Source organism: Bos indicus x Bos taurus, chromosome 13 (genome assembly GCF_003369695.1).
Source record: "Bos indicus x Bos taurus breed Angus x Brahman F1 hybrid chromosome 13, Bos_hybrid_MaternalHap_v2.0, whole genome shotgun sequence".
In the NCBI taxonomy this organism is placed as follows: Eukaryota; Metazoa; Chordata; class Mammalia; order Artiodactyla; family Bovidae; genus Bos; species Bos indicus x Bos taurus.
Window position 1 is genome coordinate 66,659,700 of NC_040088.1, and position 18,609 is coordinate 66,678,308.

Below are 18,609 nucleotides of genomic sequence, written 5' to 3' on the forward strand. Positions count from 1 at the left end.
AGTCAGGAGAGAGGTTAGGAGGCAGAGCTGAATTCGGGGGTTGGAGATCATTCCTTCAAAGAATCTTACTGGAGGGAAGAGCATCCCAGGTGCTGAGAACAGGAAGTGCAAAGGCCCTGAGGCACAACTGCGTCTGGCGTGACGGGGAGACCACGATGACAAGTCACTGGAGCAAAGCTGAGAGTGGGAAACTAAAGACCTGACCCCACAGGTCCCGGGAAGACTGTAGGGAATTTGGAATAAAGTATGTTGGAAAGTGAGTGGAAAAAGAAATCTTGTAAGAAAGAGAAATATAACACCAATAACTTCAGGGTTATCTGAGCCTCTCTCCTGGTTGAGGATTTTGAATGATTCTCAAAATTTAAAACATCACCTCAATGCTAGCTATATTTTGATGATAACCTAAACAGAACCAAGTTGGGGGTAAGGGGGATGAGTAGGGAATTAAACTATGAAGAGGCATCTTTCTCTTTTATTCCATTTTTATGTATCCACTCTTTGTCATGAAGTCACAACATTTTATCAAAATATACAAACAGCACAGATACTTTAAACATGAATAGTTAGAATTCTTATTAAATAAGATCATTGTGAATAGCATGCATGGGTGTTTATCCTGAAAGATGTCTTTCTCAAGAGACTTATGAGTCATCAAAACATCCGTAACAGTATCAGAAAGGAATGGGATTTCTTTTCCCTAGAAGAATTACACATTGCATTTTTTTTTTCTCCTGTTCTAATGTGAGGATGATAATGAGAAACTGCCACTGATACTGAAATCAACTGAGAATGGATGGGTGGAAAAGTTTTATTGGCAGGAGTAAAACGATGCTATGACTAAATCTTCATTGGATTCTAATTTCTACGTTGACAAGATAACAAGAGTAGGGGTCGAGTCAACCTTCCATATCAATGACACCAACACTCCCCATCTTCCTTTCTCCCATGAATTTCCTTGCTAATCAGAATGAGTGGATTTGTAAATCTCAAGTTATAAGCTATGTTTATTATGAAGAGTTCCTGTAAGAACCTATTCAGGGCTTCCCCCACCCCTTCCCCCTTACACTTGCACAGGTATGAACAGAATGAAATGGGTTAGTGGTGACTTGTCTGTGGCTGAATGGAATCCAGTGCTACACCAGGCAATGTGCTGTCTTCGGTCTTGAGAGGTTCAGACTATGCTCCTTGAGTCAACACATAGGTCATGGACCAGTAGTTGGTGCCCATGTGAAGAGTCATAACTCAGAGCAGAGTTCAGTTTTCAGATCTTTCACAGCATGGAGACCCATCTTCAAGTAAATAGCTACAGTGAGTAAGGAACTAACTTCAAGACTGGCCATGGTCATCAGTGAAGCAGAGCTAGTTTCTGCTACAGACAAAGCTGCTGAGGAGCTCCAAGGGGCTCAGCCTCTATGGTTGAGTGTTTCTTTTCTTTTCCAAGTTGAAAAGGAACCCAAGGAGTGTCCGCTTGAACCAGTTCACAGAGGGAAGACGGCAAATCCTCTGGAGAGGCGAGGTCAGGATATCAGCTTCTCCATCCCTGGGTTCATGAAGGAAAAGTTCCGGAACATGTTCTGGTCCATGCTGTTGATCAGCGCCCTGTCTGCGAAGGACAGCCGGGGCTTCTCATTCAGGAATTCCTTGTCGAAATTGCTGCAGTCATATGGTGATTTCTGGATCAGAGTTTAAGTGGTGGGGAGAAAAAGAGAAGATGATCAGCCACTGAACTCATTATCTTTGTTTTCACCATCAAGGCTATAATCTGCAAATGAAAAAGGTGGCATCTGCAAATAAAGTAACACTTACAGATGATCATACGGGAGTTTTATTGACCATCTCTCAGACCCCGGATCATCAGTGTTATCAACAGCATAATAAATACATATAGAGGGATTCTATGACTTGCACATTCAAATAAGTGTATGTGAAGCAGGATTGGCAACCTTTGGGGAAATGGTCAGCCCCAATCTGACCTCTGATCTTTTAACCTACAGGTGACCCTGGGTGGAGGAGTAGTGGGAGGTAGGGGTGGGGGTTGGGAGTGGAGGAGGGGAGGAGTTTTGCAGATTATATATTCCTGTTCTGTCAACATCCTTCACTACTGTTCATTCCCCTTACCCACAGGCATCTTATTTGTTTTTAAGTCATTTTATTTAATTTTTTATTAAAAATTTTATTGCTGGATAACTGATTTACAATGTGTTAGTTTCAAGTGTACAGCAAAGTGAATCAGTTATATATATATAATACACATAAATACATAAAATACTACTCTTTTTTTAGATTCCTCATAAGGACCTACTGTGTATAGCACAGGGAACTCTACTCTTTAATGGCCTGAATGGGAAAAGAATCCCATGCTAATGTTATTATTAAACATCTTGGGCTGTCTTCCATAGACAAGACAGATTAGGGTGACCTCCCTTCATGCCACCCGATCTACTGGTGCCCATTACCAAAAGCAGACCTATTCACAAATACGGTTCAGTATGGTGTACACTTCCACTTTCTAAGATTAAGAGCAACCATTATGCAATGTCATCCTCATACGAGCATGACTAAGAGTCAGCCCTTCCCACCCTTAAGGGGCCTCCAGAGCTGCAGAGGCCAACGGTTCTTTGGCCTTTGCCTACAGAAAGCTGCTTAGACTGCAGGTCAGGGAAATGCCTTCCTATGGGAGGAATCTGGAATCATCCCACAAGGAAAGAGTAGATCAAAGGTCCAATTTATTTGTGCAGAAAATATCAAGTCCATCATAGTCTCTCATGGAAGTCGAGACAAACGACATTGCCCCGATGAGCTGGAACAAGGCAGAAATTACTCTCTAAATTATTAACCTGTGTATTAGAAATGGTGCTGTTACAAATAAGAAGACTGCTATGGGCCAGCCCTGTAGGACCCTCAGAACATCCCCAGAGCTTAGGAAAATGTTGAGAATAACTAACGCTTCCTGGCCTGGGGACACACTGCCCTGACTGGCCATCCACCACCACAGGTAACAACGGAAGACGTTTTCTAGAGTGAATGCACTGCTTTGAAATCCACAAGCCTGTGCCACCTGGTGCAAAGACGGTTCATATTCACCCAGGTCGTTGCTATCTCATTCTCAGAATCACCAGGAATGGGGTAGAGCTGGCACTTTGCTTTACTCCTAAAAAGCCCACCACTTTGCTTTACTCTTAAAAAAAAAAGTTGTGATATATATATGGATCCCAATCTCCCAGTCTACCCCACTCTGCCCACCCCCTTGGAATCTATATGTTTGCTCTCTACAAATACATGGGCCTGTGTTTCTGCTTGTAAATAGGTTCATCTGTACATTGTTATAAATTCCACATATTTGTGTTAATATACAATGTTTTTCTGGCTTCACTCTGTATGACAGTCTCTAGTTCCATCCATGTCTCCGCAAATGACACAATTTCGCTCCTTTTTATGGCTGAGTAATATTCCATTGTATACATGTACTACTGGGGAGTTTGTGTTTAACAGTGACAGAGTTTCAGTTGAGGAAGGTGGAAAACTCAGGAGGGTGGATGATGGTGAGCGTTCCACAACCTTGTGAATGTCCTTAGTGCTACTGAACAGTGAAATGTTAAAATAGTATGTGTTGTATTATGTGACTTTTACCATGATAAAAAAAATTTTTTTAATTGTGGTAAAATGTACATAACATGAAAGTGACCATCCTAACCCTTTTTAAGTGTTCAGGTGCATTCATATGCTCCGTCACCATGACTACCATCTACCTTCAGAACATTTTTTTATCTCAACTTTGCCTCATTTTACAGTGACCCAGGAAGTTCTGCCCTTGCTCAGGGAGGTTGGTGATTCTTGCCAGTGGGAATTTAGAGACCTGTCTTTTTCTAAGCACCAGCTTACTTCTCACATGAAAAAACATCTACCAGTTACCATCAGGGTCTGTAGTTACATGACCAGATGACATGTGTCAGGGAAAACTTCACAAATATCACAGAACACATGGCTCCAAAATTCCTGTTAAAGGAGGCAGGGTTTACGCTCAGGTGTGGGTCACACAGACTTGACCCTGAAAGCCTGAATGCATCCATGCACAGCTCGCATCTCAGGGTTACCTGTCCACACACATATTCGGTGTAAGGCCTGTATACTCAGTGATCCATTCTTCATGCAGCTACATTTGACACAGTAAATGAGTTACATCCCCCTCCCCAGCCGCATAGCCTGCTTATGGTTAAAGAAGATTTTCTTCCAAGAACAGCACCCCAGAGGGTGGGTGAGAAGCCAGGGTCCATGCAGCCTGGGTGTGACGTGAGGATGGTACTGGCAGGACCTCAGGGTCCCGGGGGCCCCTTACCACTTTAGGCCTGAATGGTGGGTCGATCTCCTTCCTTTCCAGCTCTTCCCAATTGATCTCCCGAAACAAGGGGTGCTGACGGATGTCTCCCCTCACCCCCAGCCGCTTCTCAGGCTCTCTTACGAAGAGCTGAAAGGGAGCAGAAGGGGAGCAGTTACTTCTCATGGGATGAACTAGGCTCCTCAGATGCAGGGAGCCCAGTCCGCATGGCTTGACTCCACTAGGAGAGGGGTTTGGCTCTTGCCACCTGATTTCAGAGCCTTCTTTTTCTACAACTGTCTTAAACTATCGACTCCAGTCAAACTAGTGGCAACCGGTCTACTGAATATTCCAGAGTCTGAGCTTTGCTCTAGAAATGCTATTTTTTGAATTATCTAGACCTCGATCGAAATCAGCTTTGCCCTGTGTTATTCATGAGGCCGCCAGCAAGTTACAGAGGCTCTGAGTTGGGTCATCAGTAAGGTGAGTGAATCCTCCTTACAGGACTGTTTTGTGGGTTACAACAACAACACACACACACACATGCACACATGCAGGTGTGTGCTAATTCCTGGTCTGCAAAACACACCAGCAGAGGGTAAGTGACCGGCGTGTTTCTTGCTTGGTTGACTGCCATCAACTGAGTTTGATTTCTGACAAAGCTGCTTTCTTAGACTCACAGTCATGCTCTAAGGAAAAGCTTAGCCTCGTGTTGTTATAATTAAATGCTTCAGGGAATCAGATTAGCAGTGTAACAGCTGCCTGAGGCCAAGTGTGCACACACTAGTTTTCTGTTCATTCCCCCAGTAACATGGGGCGTTTGTTCCAAGAGGATCATGAGAAAGAGTTTTATGAGCCTAACAGATATACCTGTGAAAAGTAAAAAAAAAAAAAAAATTAGAAGATAAAAGGTATAATGAGAAGGTAATATGATCTCCAGCTTCAGGACTCCAAATCCTTTCTAGTTTTGCACAGAGTAAATTATCATCTTCTCTGCCCTGCAGCTGATCCTCCCTACCCTGGTCCTGAAGATGCCCGTTGACCTCGTGGGAAGTCATCATCTCTGCCACAGGGGAGGCTGCACCAAAGGAATAAATGTTTACAGAGAAAGATTTGATTTCGTCCATAAAAGCTGTCACAAGCGTGGTTTACATTTGTAGGAAAAAGCACATCTCTTTCATAAATGGCCAGGACGCAGCTGGAGTTTGTTTAAACGTATTCGACTGGGCAAGAAAGCAGTGTGGGCGGCCCCCTCCCCTGACCCCCAGGCTTGGCATCTGCCCCTGGAATCTCCCCTCCAACCTCAGCCCCTCCTCAGACGGCTCTTTCTACTAAAGGGAGAGGTATTTCTGTCTGGGGTCATTAGTGTTTCATCATTTTCCAGACAAACGGACAGGACATCCTGGATAAATAAATGAGGAAGAAAGGGGCGTGTCTCTGACCACCGTCAACTGGACAGCCATGTTCCAGCGGTAATTCCTTAAACCTTAAAGAAGACATTTCACACAACTTTTAAAGCTTACTTTTCATTTAGTTATTACAAAACATTGGCTGTATTCCCCATGTTGTATAATACATCCTTCTAGCCCATCTGGCACCTAAGAGTTTGCGCCTCCCCTCCCACCCCGGTGCCACCCCACCCTCCTCCCCGCTGGCAGCCACCAGCTCTCTGTATCGGTGGGTCTGCTGCTTTTTTGCTATATTCACTAGTTTGCTGTACTTTTAAGATTCCACATATAAGTGATATAGTATTTACTTTTCTGTGAAAGTGTTAGTTGCTCAGACCTGTCCAACTCTTTGTGACAAGGTCTGACTTATTTTCACTTAGCATAATGCCCTCTGAGTCCATTCATGTTGTTGCAAATGACAAAATTTCATTCTTCCGTATGGCTAAACAGTATTATATCGGATGTGTATGTGTGTGTGTACATATGTGCATATATATATATATACACATACATATATATACATATATAAAATCTTCTTGATTCATTTGTCATTGATGAAGTCTCAGGTGTTGCTCCCATGTCTTTGTTATTATAAATATTTTTAGTTTGTTGAGGAACCTCCATGCTGTTTTCCATAATGGCTGCACCAATTTACGTTCCCTCCAACAATGTAGGAGAATTTCCTCTTCTCTACTTCCTTGCCAATGTTTCTTATTTGTTGTCTTTTTGCAATAGACATTCTGACAGGTGTGAGGTGACATCTCACTGTGGTTTTGATTTGTGTTTCCTTGATGATTAGTGATGTCGAGCATCTTTTCATGTGCCTCTTGACCATCCTCATTTCTCCTTTGGAAAAGGTCTTCTGCCCATTTTTGTTATTTTTTATTTTTTTAATTTTTTTTAAAATATAAATTTATTTTAATTGGAGGCTAATTACTTTACAATATTGTATTGGTTTTGCCATACATCAACATGAATCCGCCACTGGTATACATGTGTTCCCCTCCTGAACCCCCCTCCCACCTCCCTCCCCGTACCATCCCTCTGGGTCATCCCAGTGCACCAGCCCCGAGTGTCCTGTATCCTGCATCGAACCTGGACTGGTGATTCGTTTCACATATGATATTATACATGTTTCAATGCCATTCTCCCAAATCATCCCACCCTCTCCCTCTCCCACAGAGTCCAAAAGACTGTTCTATACATCTGTGTCTCTTTTGCTGTCTCACATTCAGGGTTATCGTTACCATCTTTCTAAATTCCACATATATGCATTAATATACTATATTGGTGTTTTTCTTTCTGGCTTACTTCACTCTGTATAATAGGCTCCAGTTTCATCCACCTCATTAGAACTGATTCAAATGTATTCTTTTTAATGGCTGAGTAATATGGTACTGGCACAAAGACAGGAATACAGATCAATGGAACAAAATAGAAAGCCCAGAGATAAATTCTGCCCATTTTTAAATTGGGTTGTTTTTCTTTTGATGTTGACTTGTGTGAGTTGTTTACATATGCTGGCTATTAATCCCTATTGATCATCCCGTCTGCAAACATTTCCTCTCACTCACTGGTCTGTCTTTCGTTTTGTCCGTGGCCCCCTTTTCCAGCTGTAATTCTTGCTGGGGCACAGCCTCTCCTGACGTGCATTTGTTCAGTGCACTACACGCACCCACGCCCTTGCAGGACTAAAGAGGATGCAGCCCGGAGTAGACACCACTGCCGCTACAGATGCCAGTGAGTACTCTGTCCAACTTTTTCAGAGGATCCATTACTTCTGGGTCTCACAACATTAGGTATAACTCCCTAGAGGGAGTTTCTCTCAAAATGATTCATTAGTATACCTTTGATTTTTACAGAAAAGGGAGCTCAAGGATGTGAGGGCTGTTGGATTAAAATTATAGAGCAAAAGAGACGCAGAGATGAAACTAGAGGCCAGTCTTACAATTAGCACATTGCAAAATTTTTATCAGACCAGCTCCTAGGACCTGGGAGATCTTCCCGCGGAGCAAGGACATGGACATTTTACTTACTCACATGAGAAAGAATAAGCACAGATTCCTCCACATGGATTTAAAACCTCTTTCAACAACTGGTTCTTTTTCTTCCCTTTCTTTATCCTTAATTGTCTTTGTTTCTGCTCTATTCACCAAAAAAATTCACTTTCTACATTCACAGCAAATCTTTTCCCTGCCACTGAAACTCTGCAGGTGACTTTTTTAAAAGCGGAGGAGGGTATTTGCTAGAATTTAGCTTTGGATTTAGTTTTGTTCTTAAACTTTTTATTTGAAATAATTATAGGGTCTCAGTCTGCTGTAACAAAATGCCCCAGACTGGGAGGCTTAAATAGCAGACGTTTGTTTCTCGTGGTTCTGAGGGTGGGAAGTCCAGGATCAAGGTGCTGACATGGTCAGTTTCTGGTAAGACCTCTTGTCCTGGCCCGGAGGCGGCCGTCTTCTTGCCATGGGCTCACGAGGCCTTTTCTTGGCGCACGTGTTTGGAGGGAGCGATCTCTTTTCTCTCCCTCTTTTTGTAAGGACACTAATCGCACCTTGAGGACCCCACCCTCATGACCCCATCTAAACCTAATTGCCCCTCAAAGGCCTCACCACCTATAACATCACGTTGTGAGTTCGAGGACTTAAACATGCGAGGTTCTGGGAGCACGCAGACATTCAGATCATACATGTAGATTCACAGGAAGTTGCGAAGAGAGTAGAGGGGGTCCTGCGCACCTTTCGCCTGGTCTCCCCTAGCGCGTCCATCGTAATATGACGACAGCACAGGAGGCCGACACGCACACGGTGTATGCGCCTCATCCTGTGTATCACATGCGGAGGTCTGGGTGGCCAGGGAGACAAACAGGACCCAGGACTGTCATGTCACCACAAAGATCTCCCGTGGGGTTCCCCTTGATGGTCACTCCCCTGCCGCCACGACCCCTAACACCTGGGAGCCACTAATCCGATTTACAACTCACAATGTTGTCCTTTCAAGAATGTTACAGATGTGGGCTCATACAGTACGTGACCTATAGAGACTGACTTTTTCTTCTTTGCACTTTAATGTCCTTTGGTTCTCTGGTGACTCAATAGTTCTGTCCTTTTAATTGCTGAGTAATTAAAAGATGGAAACTTGGCATTAGTAAGTAAAAGGCCTATGCCCTTGCTCTCCCAGGTTCTGGGAGCTGAGCTGATAAAATTAGTTTCCATCTTGCACTTTTCACCACATCTTTTCTCCTCCAACAGGAAGCAATCCTTTCCTCCTCCTCAGGCTTCCTCTCCTTGGAAACCACCCCGCTCCCAGTGTCTTTCTGTGGACTTACTCCCATCATCTCCACCTGGTCAGGGTTATACCCTCACTGCGTCCTTGCCGGGCCGTCTCCTCTGCTGAGCTGGGAGGAGCTGGGTTTGGAGGCACAGGTGTTCAGCTTCATGGAAAAGGTAGCTGCAAGGTCAGCTTCAGACCTTCCAAGCCTTTTCCTCGCTTTCTTTTTCTAGTGAGTTCTGACAGTCTAGGCCTTTGGAGGGCAGCCTTCATGCTATGGATTGAACCGTGTCCCTTCAAAATCCATGTATTGAATCCCTAGCCCCTAGTGTGAGTTAACTGGGAGTAAGGAGATGCTTAAGGTTAATGAGGTCATGAGGGTGGAGCTGAGTCCTTATAAGAGGAGGTCTCAGAGTTGTCATTGCGAGAACACAGTGCCTGCCAGCAGGAGGGTTCTCACCAGAAACCCACCCTGTCAGGCCCAGACCTTGGATTCCCAAGCCTTCAGAAATGTAAGTAAGTAAATTTCTGTTGTTTAATTCGCCCAGTCTACGGTGTTTTGTTACAGCAGCTGGAACCAACTAACATACCTCAATTAAGTCCTTCCAAGAGCCAGGGTGTAAAATAAATGTAACAACTGTCATAGTGCCTGAAGCTGCCATTATGGAAAAGCAAAATTGTTTACATTCCAATCCTTGTAACTAATTTTTACTGTTGTCATCTTTTTTTTAATTGGTTAATTTTGAAATTAGCTTTCATTTTATAGATGTGTTGTTCAGTCATTAAAAGTGAACTTAATTGGTCATTTGGGGAGTTTTCTAAGTTTACTGCCTATTTGGATCCATCAGAAAGTGCAAGCTGAGCGTGTACTGGTTCAGATTTTTAAATACCATCAACCTTGGGCTGGGGCTCCTCTGGGGGCTCTGTCAGCACTTCAGATTCAAGACCTTGATTCCTCAGGGAGAACTCCACAGCCGCCTCTACGTATGAAACACCCTAAACAAGCTGACAGTCGGATGAGAGGCTGAAGTGTATTGCTCAGTTTAAATTTAATTCTGAGCAGTTCTTCATGAGAAAAAAGGAGACTGGTGGAAAAAAAAGATAGGCCGGATAATCTTCTAAGTTTGGATTTAAAACCACTGATAACATCTGATGTTGAAAGATCCTATTCTCGTCCCCTTTTCATTATAAGAAGAGCAGAGCTAAAAATTATTTCCCTAAATGACATTTTATTTTAGCTAGCTGATACGAGTTGTAAGAAATCAAAACCCTGTTTTGTTCAAAACACCTGTATTTGCAGTTCTTTTTAGATCTGCTGGCTCTTGGTTAATACTCGTGGGTCTTTTTGATCCACATAGTTGCTGGAACAGCTCAGTAAATGTAGGTGCTTATCATGATATGTAATTAGCATGTTGTATGAGCATGAGTTTCTTTTTTATTTTTTACAACTTACTACAATCACCCTGTAATGGTATTTTGCATCTTCAAAAGACGAGAACTTAAAGTTTAATTCTGTAGTGATGGCTTTCCAGTACATCGCGTGTCTCTGTAATGGACTGACTCCCTGGGCGCTCCTGGTTCATGGTTAGTGATTCTTGGGGTCTGTAGCACTGGGTTCTGGTTCTTTTTTTTTTTTCTTAAGTAATTTCCTTTCTTATTTTTGTTTATTTTTGGCTGTGCTGGGTCTTCACTGTGCAGGCTTTTCTCTGGCTACAGTGAGTGCGGGTGCTCTCTAGCTGTGCTGTGCTGCGGTGGCTTCTCTTGTTGCGGCCATGGGCTCACGGGCTCAGTAGCTGTGCTGCATGAGCTCAGCTGCTCCACGGTATGTGGAATCCTCCAGACCAGGACTCGAACTTGTGTCTCCTGCATTGGCAGGCGGATTCTTTACTGCTGAGCCACCAGGGAAGCCTGCCAAGGCTTAAGTCTGGTCTATCGCGGGTGAGGTCTGACTCCTGCTTTGATAGTAAATTCTGGAGATCGCTGCTAAGATGATAAGAGCCTGCAGTATCAAGGGTTCCAGGTGAAAAATACATCAATGTCTTCCTATGGACACGGGTCAGGAACGTGGCAGGAGGGCTGGCCTGCGTCCATTTGGACAGCCCGTGGACTCTGCTCAGCAGGAGTCTCACCCACATGGAGTGTTGCTGGCTGAAGGTTTCATACAGAAGTTGGGTTGAGGGATGAATTCAACAGCCTGAATCTCAAGGGCTTCATTGCAAATTGTCTCCAATTACAGGCATTTCCAAGACACCTGGTAGAATCCCATACAAAGCCTTGGCTTTATTTTTTTGGGCATGTCATGTGGCTTGTGGGATCTTAGTTCCCTGACCAGGGATTGAACCTGGGCTCTCTGCATTGTGAATGCACCGAGTCCTAACTGATCCACCAGGGAACTTCCAAAGTCTTAGCTTTAAAACTCATCAGATTCAAAGAGCAGGAGGCCCTCAGTCATACAAGAGCAGTTCTTTCTCTTCATAATCTCTCTGTCCTCTTGCTGTGTTCGGTCTGAAGCAGAAACCCAAGAGTTGGAGACGAAGGTAACGCACACACAGTTGGCACTCTATGACCACACTCTCTTCTCCAGAAGCGAGCAGCTGCCAGCCGTGAACTTGGCCAGAGGAAAGGGAGCTGGAAGTCTTTGCTTTCAAGTTAGGACTGATGTAGTGACTTATATCTTGGCCAGGACAGCTTTAATTTCTCAGCAGAGACACTGTTTTCTAACTTAGGAGTGACAAGAACTTTTTCTTTTATCTAAGAATGAGCAGAAAGCCACACATCTTATCCACATCTTCATCCAGGGTAAGGGGAAGATTTTTAACTACGTTTCAGGATCAGCGTTATAATTCGACATCTGTACACATTACAGAGCGATCACCACTGAGGTCTAATTATCACCCATCACCATAGAGTTGACCCCCCCTTCATCTATTTTTGCTCAATCCCCTAACCCTCTTCTCCACTGGTAATCATGAATCTGTGCTTTGTATCCATGAGTTTGTTTTTATTTCATAATGCTTGTTTTGTGTGTTTTCTTAGATATCACATGAGTGAAAGCACATGGTACCTGTCTTTCTCTGTCTGACTTATTTCACTAGCTAGAACAACCCCCTAGATCCATCCATGGTGTTGTAAATGGCAATATTTCATCTTCACGGCTGAGTAATATTCCATTATGCACATCTCACACACATCATAGCTTCCCCTGTTCATCCATGGATAAACATTTAGGTTGCTTCCACATCTTGGCTGTTGTAAACAATGCTGCAGTGAACACAGGGGTGCATATATATTTCCCAATTAGTGTTTCTATGTCATTTGAATGAATAACCAAAGTGGAAGACATATGAGTGCATGGCCGTTCTGTTCCTAACTTCTTGATGAACCTCCATACAGTTTTCCATAGTGTACCTATCGATTGACGTTCCCAACAACAGTGTATGAGGTTCCCTTTTCTCCATATCCCCATCAGTACTTACTTGCCCTCTTGATAACAGCCACTCGGACAGGTACGAGATGACAGCTCATTGTATTTGTGACTTGCGTTCTCCCTGGTGAGTGATGTTAAGCGTCTTTTCATGTACATACTAGCCCCCTGTATGTCTTTGAGAAAACTGTTTATTCAGATCCTCCTCTGCTCATTTAAAAATGGGGTTGGTTGTTGTTGAGTTGTATGATTTCTTTATGTATTTTGGATATTAATCCCTTATTAGACATATGATTTGCAAGTATCTTCTCCCATTCAAAGTTTTCATTTTGATGATTTTGTTTCCTGTGCAGAAGAAGCTTTTTAGTTTGATGTCGTCGCATATTATTTTTTTGCTTTTGTTTCCCTTGCTTATAGAGCCAGATCCCCCAAAACATTGCTAGGACTGATGTCGATGAAGTCTGTTTTCTTCTAGGAATTTTATGGCTTCAGGTGGACAGAATAGACTGTATAGGGACTGTTGCTGGAGATTTCTTTTGTAAATTATGCACGTGACTCATTTTGATAGCTCATGTTCATCCTACTGGTGCCTCAGCTAAAACAGACAGCAAGCATCCCCTTTAAGGCTGGCTCAGGACAATTGTTGTTTACTACGTACTGGGTTGGTCAAAAAGTTTGTTCCAGTCTTTCCATAACATCTTACGATCAGAATACCTAGTGTTAATCTTACAAAAGTCTCCTTGACTTCACTTCTTACCTTCACTAAAAGGTCCTTCGCCTCCTTCTCGAGCCATCGTGGGTAAAAGGGATTGTCCATGCGGATGGAGTGGAAAAGCTCCTCTTCATCCTGCCCGTGGAAAGGGGACTGGCCTACTAGCATCTCGTAGAGGAGGACACCGAAGGACCACCAGTCCACAGAGTGGTTGTACTTCTGACCCAGGAGGATCTGTGTGACCAGGAGGCAAAGACACAGAGAATAAAAATGAGGTGGACTCGAAAACCTCGCATGGACTTCTCAAGGCCACACAGGATGTAACTCATGAGGACAGAGCGCGGTTTTACAAAGATGACACTGAAAACGATCTTTTGAGAAGTTAATGATCGGGTAGAAATGAGTGGGCAGTGCCCAAACTAAGCAAATATTTTTGAGATCAACCTCTTTTTCCCCCCCACCTAAGCGAAACAGCTAAATTGTACCATCACCCCTCATCTGCCCATCTGAGACGGGAGCCTGTGGGTGACAGATTCAGCCCAGGAGAGCTGGTGTGTATCTATGCCCTTCAGTGCCTCCAAACCAAACCCACGCGTTTTATGGACTTTCTGTTAAGTGCTGGGACTTCCCTGGTTGCTTGTTGGGTAAAGAACCTGCCTGTAACGCAGGAGACACAGGAGACACGAGTTCAGTCCTTGAGTTGGGAAGATCCCCAGGAGGAGGAAATAGCAACCCACTCCAGTATTCTTACCGGGAGAATCCCATGGACAGAGGAGCCTGGTGGGCTACAGTCCAAAGATTTGCAAAGAGTTGAACATGAGTGAATGACTAAGCAACCTAAGAAAATGGTCCTGAATCTTTACATAAAATTTTTGTAGCTAACCAAGCAGCCAAGGTGGAGAAGGCGATGGCACCCCACTCCAGTACTCTTGCCTGGAAAATCCCATGGATGGAGGAGCCTGGAAGGCTGCAGTCCTTGGGGTCGCTGAGGGTCAGACACAACTGAGCAACTTCACTTTCACTTTTCACTTCCATGCATTGGAGAAGGAAATGGCAACCCAGTCCAGTGTTCTTGCCTGGAGAATCCCAGGGACGGGGGAGCCTGGTGGGCTGCCGTCTATGGGGTCGCACAGAGTCAGACATGACTGAAGTGACTTAGCAGCAAGCAGCCAAGGAGGTTGACCAAGTCCACCCCTTAAACCTAAGCAGTCATGGTTATGAAGAGTCAAATTTTGTGACAACAAAAACAAGCTTGTTAGGACAACAAGCTGATAGATATTTGCAAAAAATAAAGATCAAGTTGCAATCAGAATTTTTCAATCTGCCACTGACTTCCAGGATAAAAATGCTATCTATTGGCCTTAATATTTGAACACCAAAGTTAATCTTAAAGTTCAAAAAATAACCTTAAGGAACAGTGTAAAAGTAGACCTAGGGAGAATGATAAAATAAAGATGAGCACACACAGCACAATCTTAGTTCAGGGACCTTTGCCTCAAGTGGGGACTGGTTCAGGTGCAATTCCCAGGACATGCCACAAGGGGGAGCCCAGGGCAACCAGAAGCCGCTCTGAGCATCACATCCTGGTACACAACTTCATTAGTGTTGGATTAACCAAAAGAAATTTGGAGGACAGGAGACAGTTAAGGTGGAAATTCAGTCTGCCAGGGCTAGGTGATAAACAGTTTCAGTCTTAAGTGAGGAGAAAGAAGCACAATGCCAATTCAGTTATTCACGGTATGAACAGAAAATCTGCAAACATCTGTGATGGGTCCTGGGCGTTTCCCCATACTTTGTGTGTTACTCCAAGAACGTCTGGGGCAGGTCCTCTTATCCCTGTGTAATAAAGGAGAGTGACTAGACCCTGGGAGGTTACATGTCTTCGGTAAGGTCTCCTGGTTAGTTAAGAGCTATGTTCTGAACCCTGGTCTTTGGGGATCTTACTATACAATGTTCCTTTTCTATTATAATGTTGTCTCCAGGATTGAAACTTTGCTCTAACTTGGTCATGCTCAAACTAGTATATATTTTTAAAGAAACTGGTGGAGAAACACTGAGATTCAAACCCTTTTGAATCTCAGACCCTGATGCCTTCTCTTGGCCATGCTGTCTTTTGTCCCGTGTCCTCCCCATCTTTGCTCAAAATAATTCAGGTAATCATAATGTTACCACTTCATGTCAGAGTCCCTCTTTCTCTCTTAGAGCAAAGGAGAGCTGCAATTCCATCTGCCTTGTGGAGCTAGTAATTTGAGGTCATGCTCACCGGGTGATGTTCACAGCAGAGGAAGTGTCCTCAGAAAACCGGGTGACCTCCACTCAGCGTGACTCCTGCCTTCTCCAGGGAGCGCCTTCTCTGTATTAAAATTCCTGACTAAGTGGCTGGTAGATGTTAGAAAGTAGGGTGTCTCCTTAGTTTACTGTTTTCCTATTCTTTGTCAAAATGAGTGTAGACCTCCAATTATACGTCAGACCCTCGGTCTTACAGCAGTGACAGGAGACAAAGGAGGTTTTGAGAAGACCCCAGGAGGCATGGATTGCTGGGACTATTCCCTGGTTTGGAGGAGCACAGTCTGCTTTTTCATGTATCGTTTCTGACACTGCACTGAATGCCTTAATTTCTTGTGTTTTGGGATCTGCCCCCATATCTTTGGGGTCCCTAAGGGAGAGTGACTGAGATGAAGGAAAAACTTCACCAAGGCCCGTGCATGGCGTGTGTGTGTAGCTTTGGAAAATGGGTAGGGTTTTGATGGAAGAGGGGGAAGCTAGGGAGTGTTCTTGTGTAAAAGAAGCCCAGGGATGGGGAAATCCAGCACAGGTTCAGAGACGGGCATCTGAGGTGCAGGGCTGAGTGCGGACATTCAGGGAACAGGTGACAGATGCTTTGAGTGGTGGGGGAGGAGCCTAGACATCAAGGTGGATAAACTGTGGTCCTTAACGGTGCGAAATTCAGTTTATTGGCAAATCAATCACATGTGCGCTGCGGTAGCACAGTTGCTGCTTCTGCTGCTAAGTCACTTCAGTCGTGTCTGACTCTGTGCGACCCCATAGACGGCAGCCCACCAGGCTCCTCTGTCCCTGGGATTCTCCAGGCAAGAACACTGGAGTGGGCTGCCATTTCCTTCTCCAATGCATGAAAGTGAAAAGTGAAAGTGAAGTCACTCGGTCGTGTCCTACTCGTAGCAAACCCATGGACTGCAGCCTACAAGCCTCCTCCGTCCATGGGATTTTCCAGGCAAGAGTACTGGAGTGGGGTGCCAAGCACAGAGGAGGAAACAAGTGATGAGTGTAAGAAGCCAGAAGCATCTTCAGGGCAAAGATGACTCTGGAGGTGGGGGCGATCAGACCCAGGATACCAAGTGCCCGGTTCAGGGCCACGGGAGAGGAGTGAAGCTGCAGTTCTTAGGACATACGATTAAGGACCTTGGCTCGGGGTTTTGGCTTGCACCAGACGATAACAGGGACCTCCTGAAGATGCTCAAAGTCGTGGCATGACAGATTTCCCCACTAGAAAGGGAAATCTGGTGATGCAGTGGAGGAGTGGCCCTCAGTTCAAGGCACGCCAGGGGTCACCCAGACGGTGCCACAAGATGTAGATGAAGATACTAGAATTTGTATTTTTGCGAGTTTAAAAAAATTCTGAGGGACATCGGTGCCCTCGTTTAGAGACCTGAACAAGGACTAGGTTTCCCGAGAGGGGAACGGGAAGCCTCGTCTCAGGAGGAGCTGGGGGGGGTGTGCCGGCTGGGGCGTCTGTTTTCAGCGCGTCGTGAGGTGTGTCCATTACGAGGACTTACTATCCTAAGGTGTGGCATCACCTGTGTCGTAGGCCTGGTTAAGGGGATTGCTGGGTTCTGTTTGAACTAAGCTCATTTTCACAACGTGGCAGGTCCTTAAAAAGTTATCTGCAAAGAGGCTTGGGATGAAGACCACGCTAAGTGATGTAAAGCCAAAGACGGCAGTGCAGGGGCCTTACTCCTCGTCCCAGCTCCTTGTCACTTTATTATCAGGCTGAAAATGATCATCTCATTAGTTATGGTAGGAAGCTGGCTAAATCAGGTGTATCAAAAACACTTGTAAATTCTGGATGTATATCCCCTGTTCTTAACCATGAACTTGCCTTATGTACACCCTGTGGCATCTGGCTTACACTGTGTCTGTGTGAGGGCTTTTTTATTTTAGCTATGAGCCACTAAAACCAGAAACTGAAACTAACCATCTGAATGCAGAGTTCCTAAGAACAGCAAGGAGAGATAACAAAGTCATCCTAAAAGATCAATGCAAAGAAATAGAGGAAAACAACAGAATGGGAAAGACTAGAGATCTTGTCAAGAAAATTAGAGATACCAAGGGAACATCTCATGCAAAGATGGGCACAATAAAGGACAGAAATGGTATGGACCTAACAGAAGCAGAAGACATTAAAAAGAGATGGCAAGAATACACAGAAGAACTGTACAAAAAAGAGCTTCACAACCCAGATAACCACGCTGGGGTGATCATTCACCTAGAGCCAGACATCCTGGAATGTGAAGTCAAGTGGGCCTTAGAAAGCATCACTACGAACAAAGCTAGTGGAGGTGATGGAGTTTCCGTTGAGCTATTTCAAATCCTAAAAGATGATGCTGCGAAAGTGCTGCACTCACTATGCCAGCAAATTTGGAAAATTCGGCAGTGGCCACAGGACTGGAAAAGGTCAGTTTTCATTCCAATCCCAAAGAAAGACAATGCCAAAGACTGTTTAAACTACCGCACAATTGCACTCATCTTACACAGTAGCAAAGTAGTGTTTAAAATTCTCCAAGCGAGGCTTCAACAGTATGTGAACCGAGAACTCCCAGATGTTCAAGCTGGTTTTAGAAAAGGCACAGGAACCAGAGATCAAATTGCCAACATCCACTGGATCATCCAAAAAGCAAGAGAGTTCCAGAATAACATCTATTTCTACTTTACTGGCTATGCCAAAGCCTTTGACTGTGTGGATCACCATAAACTGTGGAAAATCCTGAAAGAGATGGGAATACCAGACCACCTGACCTGCCTCCTGAGAAATCTGTATGCAGGTCAGGAAGCAACAGTTAGAACCAGGAACAGTGGAACAACATGGTTCCAAATTGGGAAAGAAGTACATCAAGGCTATATATTGTCACCTCGCTTATTTAATTTACATGCAGAGTATATCATGCAAAATGCCAGACTGGATGAAGAACAGCTGGAATCAAGATGGCAGGGAGAAATATCAATAACCTCAGATATGGAGATGACACCACCCTTATGGCAGAAAGTGAAGAAGAACTAGAGTCTCTTGATGAAAGTGAAAGAGGAGAGTGAAAAAATTGGCTTAAAACTCAACATTCAAAAATGAAGATCATGGCATCTGGTCCCATCACTTCATGGCAAATAGATGGGGAAACAATGGAAATAGTGACAGACTTTATTTTCT

The 18,609-nt window shown here is 44.3% G+C and overlaps 1 protein-coding gene across 2 annotated transcripts in view; it reads right to left on the minus strand.

The window, feature by feature from the left end:
• Positions 1–464: 464 nt before the first annotated feature.
• Positions 465–18,609, minus strand: part of PRKCQ (protein kinase C theta) — a 152,601-nt gene continuing 134,456 nt past the window's right edge. For both annotated transcript variants that reach the window (XM_027560159.1, XM_027560160.1), the window contains exons 16-18: positions 13,215–13,403; positions 4,337–4,465; positions 465–1,673 (exon numbers count right to left, since the gene is read on the minus strand). In XM_027560159.1, coding sequence (XP_027415960.1) covers positions 1,518–1,673; positions 4,337–4,465; positions 13,215–13,403 — 474 coding nt within the window. In that variant the 3' untranslated portion in view covers positions 465–1,517. The remainder of the gene's footprint in view (positions 1,674–4,336; positions 4,466–13,214; positions 13,404–18,609) is intronic.